Source organism: Ixodes scapularis, unplaced genomic scaffold (assembly GCF_016920785.2).
Source record: "Ixodes scapularis isolate PalLabHiFi unplaced genomic scaffold, ASM1692078v2 PGA_scaffold0__279_contigs__length_252992795, whole genome shotgun sequence".
NCBI lineage: Eukaryota > Metazoa > Arthropoda > Arachnida > Ixodida > Ixodidae > Ixodes > Ixodes scapularis.
The window spans coordinates 74924276-74935515 of NW_024609835.1; the positions used below are offsets into that span (position 1 = coordinate 74924276).

Below are 11240 nucleotides of genomic sequence, written 5' to 3' on the forward strand. Positions count from 1 at the left end.
GTTTGCTTTCTGACAAGAGCTTGACTGCATATCAGATTTTTTTGCTCACTTACCTATCAGAGGTACGAGTAATCGGCGAGACGGGGACACATCAAGAGGTTCACGTGTGCGCACGGCGAAAAACTGCTGGGGACCATCGGAAGCACAGCAGAGTTCATAACAGCCCTCAACCCCCGTTCGTCTGGTGGCATCATAGGAACGAATTCCGCATCATTAACTACATTTGTCAACCTACACGCTCCCTAGACTCGAACATTGATTTCCTTTGACACCCAATGACGAGCCATTTTTCATTCCCTAGTCCTAGAGGTGAACACTAAATTATTCTTCTCAGCGGCATCAGAGATTTCGATTATTAAGGATCAATAGAACACGTTCTTCCTGATCGTCCTAATTATGACGTACAACGACGGGCCAACGGCGCACTTTATGTCAAATGAACCTGCAGAAATTTACTATCCCAGCCCGTGGAACAAAATGAAACAAACTTAACAAGTGTCCAAGCTGCTTCGGTAGTGCTTCTTGCTAGACAGTATATACTTTTGCGCACTGCAGAACATTCCCGATCATTAGAATGTTATTGCGGTTTTAAGCACTCTATATTGACATACGTGGCTGCGTATCTGTCTACCTGTGTTTCATTCCACCCCTTAATAAGGAGGAGGGGGGGGGGGGGGGGGGTCTGGCCACTGAATGCGCGGAGCATGTGGATCGTTAAATTTCTCAAACTAACGCTGAAAAGGTTTAAGTAAACCAGCTCTTTTGAAACCCGAGCATGTCCGCTTCAATCTGCATGAACATATCATACCGGCATGCACTCGTGAATCATTATTTAAAGACCCCAGCCTCGCAGTTGTCCTGCACTGGTTAAATTTCTCATATACAGCAGAGCCATAAGTCACCCTTTGTGACAAACTACTTTTAGTTATTTATACTTCCGTTTAATAAACTACATTACCCTAATAACGAATCTCACTAACAAAAAAAATGTCAGAGATTTTTGTTTGTTTGTTTGTTTTTTTTGTTTGCTGAGGCTAGACTTGGGTCGTTGTGCAAAAATACCGCAAGCCTATGAGCACAGTTTTCATCGTCCTCGAGCGCTGTTTCGCGTTCATGTGCATGCATTTTCAGCCACCTCGTCGCCGTCGGCGTATCTCGAAAAGCTTGTGATGTAAGTCAACAGGCCGATTTCCGCACTCTGATTATCGCGTTTTCATTGGCATTCATTGCCTGGCTGAAAGGGAGAGATAAAGAAAAAGAGCGGGGCGAGGCTTAGGTAAACACACCTTTGCCGGCTCCCATATTTGGTTTCACGATAAGCGTAAGAGAATCTGGAAGCCGACTAAAGGCTAATGTGTGAATCACCGGCTCACTACTTCAGCCTCTCTCTCCCCCGCCCCCCCCCCCCTTTCCTTTCTTATCTCTCTCCTCGTAAACCAGGCGATGTGGCGTTCATGAAAATCCACCAATTGGAATGGCAAAATGGGCCCACTGACTTAACAAGCGTTTCCCAATACGCTCCCCGTCGCCCTCATCCCTCTTTTTTCTCTCTCGCACTAGATCATGAATGTCAACTGGGAATAAGCTGGCTACTGTAATCGGCATGCTGGTTGATAGTTAATAGTGATGTCATTTACAGGAAATGGATGCCACTACCCTCGCATGTGGAATCGGCTACATTACATTCTCGCTGGTTGTCATGGGCACTTTTCTAGACGGAAGGTAAGTAAACTAAACCAGGTAGAACAATCAATTGAAAGTATCATACTTACGTAATTATTTTACGTACTCTATTCACTTTGCAACTTCATTCTTTTGCTGTCTGTTCACTCAAACTATTTCACATATCTAAATAAGGATATTGAAGCTTAGGTTTCTTACGTAAATTTTGGATATATGTCTTTAATATTTTATTAGTTATTTATGTTTTACACACGTTTACTCCGCCACTATTTATGCTTGGGAGAGGTTTGCGCGTGTCTCCCGTGAGCGAGTCATAGCTATTTGCTTGCCTCTCACATGAGCCAATCATAGCGATTTATACAAGGAGGCCCGCTAGTGACAAGCACGATAACTCTATGGAGGGAGGGATCGGAGGCTGAGTGTTTTAAAGGAAAAGCTGAAGAGGTTCTCTAAAAAAAAATAAAGGTGACCTTTAGAGTATTTTTCTGAATACCACGTTCGTTTTCTCCGAAGATGTACATGAACGCGAGAAAACACGAAAAACTTCCGACCAGTCGTTGGGTCATGAAAGGATACTTCGGCCGCCAAGCGCGTGTCGCTCGTGTGGGAAGCGCGTGCAAAGGCAAGCTTGACAGGTATATACCCCCGCACTGACGCCAGTCGTGACGTATTTTTCTAACCTTTTTTGTTTAAAACAAGAGCGTGCTTGCATAGCTTTGATGAGCACTGCAGATGTGCGAGAGCGGAGATTCCGAAAACTCCTTACACGAGGTCATGCTCCGAGAACGAAGGCCTTCAGTGGTACCTTAAAAATGATTTTCTGCAAAAACCGCGCACCGAAATGAAAAATAATATTGATCTGCGTGATCCCGGAGGCCAAATTAAGACGGTTTAACCACTCATTCGCACTAGAAGCGGATCCGCGTTCGCAAAGCGGTTGCAAACGCGGTTGTATAAAGATCCAGTGCAATTGCACGCGCACTTGATGTCATCGGGTGCGCGTGCAATTGTACTGGATCTTTATACAACCGCGTCCGCCACCGCTTTGCGAACGCGGATCTGCTTCCAGTGTGAATGAGCGGCAAGTGTTTTTTCCTTAAATGCAGAACCGCCTTAGTTTTCCTTTAACACACCGCAGCTCGGAGCGCGTGGAGCGAAAGCTCGCGCTGCAGGACCCAGGAGCCCTGGCTTCAATCCCCACCACTGCCCGTTTCGATCTGGATGAGCATCGTACCGGCGTGCGGTCGTGTATCACTACTGCGTGGTGCACGCTAAAGACCAGGCTAGCGGTTGTACGGCAGTAGCTGAATTTCTCATATAGCTAAAAGACAAGTAGCACATTCAGGCAGGCTAACATCCGGCTCCCTGAACATTCATACATCACACTTACTTTTAACACCTGGGCACACACAATCTCATACCCTGTTTGCACTAGCGCTCTCAACTGTCATTAAACCAACGATCGTTGGCATCTCCCAACTGTCAATGAGCTCAACTAAGTTGTCTGGTCTTATACGGTTCATACGCCTGACAACCCTAGTTGAGATGCGCGTCACTGGACACAGTTAAAACCGAAACGAAACGAAAACTGATGTCACATTGCCTTTTTTTAAGAAGTGATGCAAATGGTTATACATGCGCACATTCCATTTATTATAGAAGTTTCAAACAAAATAAAATAAACTTATCTTTGTTTTTGTTTTAAGAGTAATGAAACGACAGTCAGAACGTTTCGCACGAATTCAAGCAAGGGAGACATAACAAAAGTCTTATCGGTACCGACATCACAATGGCCGCCCTCGCCGAGCTTGGCTTTGGTCAACGTTGGCTTTGGTCAACGTTACGGGAGCAAGTTCAGTTTCGCAGCTCCGCCTGGCGACGTGGGCTCAGTGGCGGTCGCGAGAACTAGCAGCGCTGCAGTCGAATCTCGCTTCCGGATTGTCTTGCCCGCGAAGCTTCAATAGCAATACTTGAGCTTGGGCGAGTTGGCAATTCATACTAACACTTCACAGCGCAAGGAAACAGCCGCACACAAAAATAAATTTCAAGCACTCAAAGAAAGAACACTCACAATGCGCCGACTCTGATCTCTGTGGTGTATTACATTCATCTTCATCATCACCTTTTTTTTTTATTTTTTTGTTATACACATGGAAGTAAAAAAAAATGGAAGAAAAGAAAAAGAAAAGGAAGCTCTTAACGCGGTGGTAGTAGACGACGCGCGAGACAGGGAAGCAAGATCCGACTGCAGCGCCGCTAGTTCTCGTGACCGCCACCTGAGTCACTCGCCCCTGCAGGCGAGAACAGGGAGCTGCGAAACTGAGCTTGCTCCAGTAACGTTGGCTTTGGTTTCCACGACGTTCCGTGATCATTTTAGCGGCAGCTCTGGCCCCGAATCATACCTCTTCCGAAAATATTTGATGCTACGTTACTTTCTAGATACCTCTCCCAACCTACCCCAATAGTAAGTGCTTCGCTGGCGCTGGCCATGGGCGGCGATGCGGCGGACGCCGCCATCATCAGCTCTATTGGCGACGTGCGCGATCGAAAGCGTCGCGGTGTTCGGCCTTCCGCCATCGGCCAAATGCTGACTATGACGTCAGCAAAGGAGTTCTCATGGACGGAAATAAGAGAAACGTGTGCATGGACTTCAATTTTGACGGTGTTTACAGTGTTGGTTCAAAAACGCTATGATTTCAAGCTTCCGCCATGCTAATTACAAACACCATCGAACTTGTTGTTCGCAAGGTAATGACGTCGTGAAAGGTAACCCCGCGAGGGCGCCACCGAAACATCTCGCCACTAATTGGGGCGAACCCCCCTCAGTTAACTGAGGTAGGCGAGCTCTATGGCGCATTCACACTGGAAGCGGATCCGTGTTCGGAAAGCGGTTGCGAACGCGGTTGTATAAAAATCCAGTACAATTGCCACGCGCATTTCAAATTCGCATGCAATTGTACTGGATCTTTATACGTCCGCGTTCGCAACCGCTTTGCGAACGCGGATCCGCTTCCAGTGTGAATGCGCCATTAAAATCAATGATTGTTAGCGGCTCAGCGACAGTTGGCGCCGCCGTGTAACTCCGGGCAATCGTGATTGAGTCAATTGTCGTTGGCTTAATTACAGTTATGAGCGCGTGTGTCACTAGGGTACAAAAGATACTTTCTGACAAACCCCTCATAAAGCCAGTCACTAAGCCCAATACGAAAAAAACAAAAACACAAACAAACATGGAACCGGGCCGGAAATAAGTGATTCGACCCAATAACAAAGTCTACGATAGAACACTGAGTTTGAAAGCGGGCACATGAAACGTATTGCTCAGTGATGCCACGTAGACTCGTATCTCCTCTGAGAATGTTCTCTAATGCCTCGCCACTTTCTAATATCTTTCTGTTTACGGCAGTAATTGGATTTTTAAGTACTTTAGGAGAGAGGCGATGCGTAGGAATTTTTTAGCGCACAAACAGTAAGACGTGCTCGGATTATGAACAGGTAAGCGTCATAAGGTCTTCAACCCTATACGAAAATTGCGGTCCTAGTTTACCTTTTTTGCCTTCTGATTCGTTGACACAATTACGCAAATGTCAATAATTGGGTTTTACTCACTGTTCAGGAAGGCTTGTAGGCAGGCCCTCATTTTATACACATGGCGCGCACTACAAGAAGGGCCCGTAATACTTCTCGCAAAAGACAGGAGGTATAATTTTGTATAGCGTCAAAGTCTCCAAGTTAAGAGCCTCGTTAGGCCTCAAGTCTCAAGTTAGGCTCGTGTTTGTGAGGGGCTTCGTAATTTTGGAAAAAAAAAAGTCCTCCATATTCATTAACTTTATAAATTCAGGAAATATATTTTGTCTGCGCATACGCCGAGAAAGTGAGGGAGAGGACACGAGAGCGCACGAGAGCGCACGTGGACGTCAGAACGCCGAGCTCTTGTTCGAATGATTAGTCTGTATAGGCCTCGCAAGTGGGCTCGTTTTCGTCTTCTGCGCATGAGAAAGGAAGTAGCGGTGACGTCAGAACGCCGAGCCCTGATTGGCTCATCGCGAACCCCTATCTCAGCGTCGTCTGCTCCTTTGCAACGTCGTCTGCTCGCAACGTCGTCTGCGTCTGTCTTACCTTTCCTCCGACTTTCAGAAGTCGAGCGAGCTCGACTTCGCCTTTCAGAGAGGGCCGACGAAATAACTCGAGCGGTACATTGTTTTTGTCTAAAAACTAGCAGACGCGCATCAAGGAGGGAAGTCAAAGCACTCACTGGCGAGATGTCCCACGGCGCCGAGGTTTGTTTGCTAAGAACCGAGAGTGAGCGTGTTAGTGTCCGCAAGTTCCCTCCCAAATACTTTTTACCTCCTTTCGTGTGCGGCGAGACTCCTCACTTTTTAACGGCGTCGGCGGGTTGGCGCAGTTAATGTCGTCTGGTTTACGTCTGCTAGTCAAAGCGATGGCTGCTTTACGTTTCCTGCGTCTGTCGGAGATTCACCGCTTTTTTACCGGCGAGAGTCACCGTTGCCCCGGAAAACAAGGAGATGACAAGACAAAAGAGATTGACCTCTTAATCTAAAATTGAGGTCAGCGATCAAAGTATAAGACGGGAAGGGTTCGCAAAGGTCGCGCGGGCATATTCCATTCAGCACGGCAGCCGGTCGTGGGCAGACGGTCGCCCAGTCGGAGTGTCTGCTAGGCCTATCTGCCGTGCTCGCTTGGTCGTTGTCCGTGGAATCGTGGCCGTTGGAGCTTTTCCCGGGTGTTTGTGGATCCAGCGTTCTTTTTCGTCGTGGTCTGTTTGAAGTACTTTTTACGTTTTTCTTGCTGCTTGAAGTCGGGACGCGTGAGAACCGCACGTAGAAAAATAAACGTCCGTTGGTCGTCGCGACCGCGACGCTGTCGGCCATGCTGATTTGATGGTAAGTGCGTAAGACAGCTTCGGAGCTGTCGTAGGATTCCGTCGTAACCTGCGCAAAACGTACGAAAATTTCATTTCGTGAATACGAATTTGTTCTCAAGTTTTGTCTTACGCATTTTTTTTGCCGTAAGGTCGTTTTGTGAACCCTCTGCACCTTCGAAAGTCGCAGGAAAGGTAAGACAGACGCAGAAGACGTTGCGAGCAGACGACGTTGCAAAGAAGCAGACGACGCTCAGATAGGGGGTCCCGATCAGCCAATCAGGGCTCAGCGTTCTGACGTCACCGCTACCCCCCTGCGCAAGGAGCAGACGAACTTGCCCTCCGCATAGACCTAAAGCCTTTGTCTCCACTGCACTCGTCGAACCCGTTAGAATGCGAAACGTCGGCGTCTGGCGTTTGCTTTTTGCATTCGAATGTGTTCTACGAGTGCAGAGGAGACGCAGCTAGCTTTAGGTCTATTCACTAATCATTCCAATTAGGGCTCGGCGTCCTGCTGTCCCATGCGCTGTCGTCTCATTTCTCCCTCAGTTTCTCGTCGCATACACTCTCGACCCGATCGCCTTAAACGTTTACGAATGTCGATGTGTAGGTGCCTGCGCTGACACACTTCCATCTCGTTTCTTGTGCCTTAAAGGTTAAAGCAGCTGCCGATCTTGCCCTGTCGCTTACCTCTGCAGGGAAAGATAGCGGTCGGATCAAAACCGAATCGATGGTCCGGTGTGCTTTATACCGATCTGAAAGCTATGCCCGGGCCGGAGGAGAGTGGTATTTCTAACTGTCAGACAACAACAATAGGACTGATTCCAACCAGTGCTTGGCGTTCTGGATCATTCCAACCAGTGCTCGGCGTTCTGAGGTCCCCGCGCGCTCCCGCTTCCTTTCCTTCTCTTTCTCGGTGCATGCGCGTAGCTATGCTAGTATAGCTCTTCCTTCCTAACTAATTCGTGCTAAATTATAAACAAAATTACGAAAAAATTCGCGTGATGAGAAGGAGCATCACCAAAATACGTATACACTAGTATTTAAAAAGAAAGAAAGCAAAGAAGCACGTTTGTTTTTGCGGTGCTAGTGTGCCACAGTGCGTCTTCGCGGTTTTCAAAACAGTCAACTACGAAGATATGCGAAACAGAATCAAAGCAGCTGTAATGAGATTGCAGCGGTCACCCAATAGACCTTTTGCCGAATTAGTCAACCATCAAAAAAGAATGACTGGAATGTATGTACACCCGCTGCGCGTGCTGGCGTCTTCAGCTCTAACTGTTCGAAAGCAAAAATCTAAAAAAATGGCACCTCGCACGCGCGTTGCACGGGTCCTTTATTTTAATTATTTACTTCGAACCGTTTCCATAGTGAAGGCGAGCGTGTGCAGCGCGCGTACCTACATTCCCAACACTAGGGAGTTTTCGTAGACCGCGCTGCTCCCTCCGCTAAGCGTTCCGCAACGAAGAAGTTGCTACTGCGCCTGCGCGCCGATAGCCTTGACTGTGGAGTTCCCGCTATCCTAGCGGGTTGCGGAGGGCCCTTGCGGGACGGCGAAAACGATCTACAAAAACTCCCTATTATCTGTGGTGCTTGGGTAAAGCCCGGTTGAGACAGTTGCGTTTGACTGCGTTGGGGCTGCGAGAAACCAGGACATCACTGCTGCTTATATCACGTGCCAAGATGATTCCTTGAATTCAATTCCACGCTTCATACGAAGCACAGATGTGCCGGTGACTCGCTTTTTGTTCTCGACGCAACGCAGTCAAATGTACTAAGGGTATGTTTGACTGCGTACCCAAGAAGCAGTCAAACGCACTTAAACGCAAGTGTCGGAACCGGCCTTTAGTTAGCGAAAGGTCTTTGAAAAGAGCGCGTAAATGCAGTCCTTTCAGCATTCGATCTAGCACCTTGCCTATAGACGCTTTACACACGCGCCAGATTGAGCCGCCATAGCCGCCCTTCTCCTGTCTTACCGAGATGCCGAGCCACTGAAGCGGGCGTTGACGGGTCTTCACAAGGGCCTATGCTGGGCACAAGTACACAGTAGCACCTAAGATGGCAATAACCTGTCCTGCTGTGGTAATGATGAAGTGAAGCGAACGGAATAAGAGGGAACAAAAACTGAAGGTCAGTTATGGCGGCGCCCATGCACAGCTGCTGTAAAGCGTCTATACTTGCGACGTTGAGCAAAATTATTCACCATGAAAGTATAAATAAAAAAACGTAAAGAAAACACAGCATGTGCCTTAATAAACATATGCTTCTAAAAGAGATCTTACTTCTCGAAGGGAAATATTTTACCCAAGAAGGGAAATACTTTCCGAAGACGTTTGTGAAATAACGTAACTGCTGCTCTGTCTATTTTGTCCGTACTTGCAACCCAGAGGTGGTGCGCTGTGGTTTCATGGAACTCACGTTTAGAGCAGGTTGCTATGAGCGCGGTTGTAACGGGCCGCTGCCGCAGGAATCGCGACCAACGCAGACACACGAACAGGACATGACTCCCTCTAATAAAAGACACACTCTTGAACTACGGGATAGAGCGTAGCGCATCTCGTCACGTCTCCTCCTCTTTCAGGAGTTGTGCGTGTCCACTGGAAGTGATCCGGTGCGTCCTCCTGTTCATCCTCGATGGCTACGTCTTTCACCTCGGCAGGCCGGGAAGCCAGATCGTCGGTCCCGGACTGCTCATCACGTTCGCGAAAGGGGCGTATGCCCTTTCCCTAACGGGGGCACTCGTGGAATGTTTACGAGGCATAAGGGTGACAGATAATAGGATGAAAGCAAACTGACATTTTGAGCCTCGGGGTTAATTCATCTGCGGCTCGTACTCGATGGCTGTTTCAAGACTTGGGACGGATACAATAGTGCCTATTCGATTCTTCCGTAAACTCAACGTGTCGCACGTCTTACGTGAAAGCTGCACCAATCGTCACAATTAGACGCATAACTTATGGCAAATTCGGGTGGTCACTTCTCTTTTCTGACGTTGGTTCAATAAAGCGCTTCCTCCTCGCCGTCAGAGATACTCAGAATCCTTTACAGCCGTTGTCAACTGCTGGGCTCGAACGCTCCGGCGACATTGGTGATGAATAAACACCAGGCACGTAGCCAGGATTTTGTTTCGGGGTGCTGTATGAGGCGGAGGGGGGGAAATTTCAGAAAGGGGGGGGGGGGAACCCGGGCCCCATGCCCCCCCCCCCCCCCCCCCCCCCCCTGGCTACGTGTCTGATAAACACAAGAGTTCTACGGCGGACTGCATGGATGACCGAGTAAAAATTACACACTCTAAATGATTAGGGTTGTTCATTTTCGGGCTTTATATATTTTTTAAATTCGGGGGGTAAAAATTGGGTGCAATTTTTCAAACTGATAATCGGAAAGAAATCGGGTTCTTTTATGAAACATTTCGAAATTCGGATATTTTCGGGTTAAATTTACAAATATACTCGGTAATACATTCATTTCTTTGTTTCTTGGGGGTATTACGAGCTCCCCGGCCCATTATAGCATTCCAGTGTGGGGGATAATCGTCGTCTTGCCATTCCCGAATGTTAAGCTCCCCTTGGGAGAGAGCTCCGCTGGTCCGATTCCCGTCGGTCGCTTCAGGGAAGCACCGCTAGGGGAATCCTCCTCTCCCTCAGGTGCAACAAAAACCCTGACCGTTCGAGGGACGGTCGTCTTTGATCAGCTATTCCGCTATGGAATAAACCTGTTAAGTTTTCCAGATCTGCTTACCCCGACTGACTGGCTCGGACGTTGTTCGTGAGAAAGGTAGACCGCCAGCCAGATGGCCATGCTACCGGAGAGACCAGGCTGGGTGTCGAGACCGAACAGCGGTCGAAGGGGGATTGATAGTGCATTTTACAAGCTGCGTGCAGCAGGGCCAGAAGCTATCTGGCGTGCCGAGGCGGTTCCACATGCGCAGCGGGGGGGACGGAAATATCCCTCCAAGGCCTCAACGCCTATTGTCGCTTTTCTTCAGCAGGCCTCCGTAGGATATCACAGTGAGTTAAAAGGCCCCTGACACGCCAAAAAAATTTTTTTTTCATGCTAGGCGTTGAAATGCCAGGTCAGGACATTACAATAAAATTGTTTCACTATAGAGGTGCGTAGTTTTTTAATAAAAAATAGAAATACGAGGCCCGATTCAAAGTTCCCGCCAGTGCACTGTGACGTAACAGTGTACCGCAAGGTGTCGGGGCGGTCAGAGGCCCCCGACACCTTGCGGCTCGGGTGGCCTCACCCCCCTTGCCGCATTAAAAAAAAAAAAAAAAAAATTTGGCGTTTCAGAGGTTCTTTAAGGGGTATTCACACGAGGGAGAAATCCCGGGGATTTCTCCCCGGCACGCGCATCCCACGACGAAAACGTCAGGCTTTGCGATGTGCAAAGGCCTCGCGTTTTCATCTCGTGATACGCGCGTGTCGGGGAGAAATCCCCGGGATTTCTCCCTCGTGTGAATACCCCTTTAAAGGAGCTGTGCAACAATTTCAGGGCTTTGCTTAAATAATTGTGGAAGTTGATGCCTGACACTTCTGCAGTGAACTACAGAAAACAGATTTTGCCTGGATACCCTAGTTTTTACTTAAAAAAATGAAAAAGATCCAGGTTTTCGCCGCCTCTCAACTCGTGCATCGTCTTCCGGGTCACGTGCACAGTGACGTCACTAGA

The 11240-nt window shown here is 48.2% G+C and overlaps 1 protein-coding gene across 1 annotated transcript in view; it reads left to right on the forward strand.

Moving 5' to 3' along the window:
- Positions 1–9586, forward strand: part of LOC8037283 (alkylglycerol monooxygenase) — a 57742-nt gene extending 48156 nt beyond the window's left edge. The window contains exons 9-10 of the mRNA XM_029966615.4: positions 1640–1722; positions 9147–9586. Coding sequence (XP_029822475.2) covers positions 1640–1722; positions 9147–9360 — 297 coding nt within the window. The 3' untranslated portion in view covers positions 9361–9586. The remainder of the gene's footprint in view (positions 1–1639; positions 1723–9146) is intronic.
- The last annotated feature ends 1654 nt before the right edge of the window (positions 9587–11240 follow it).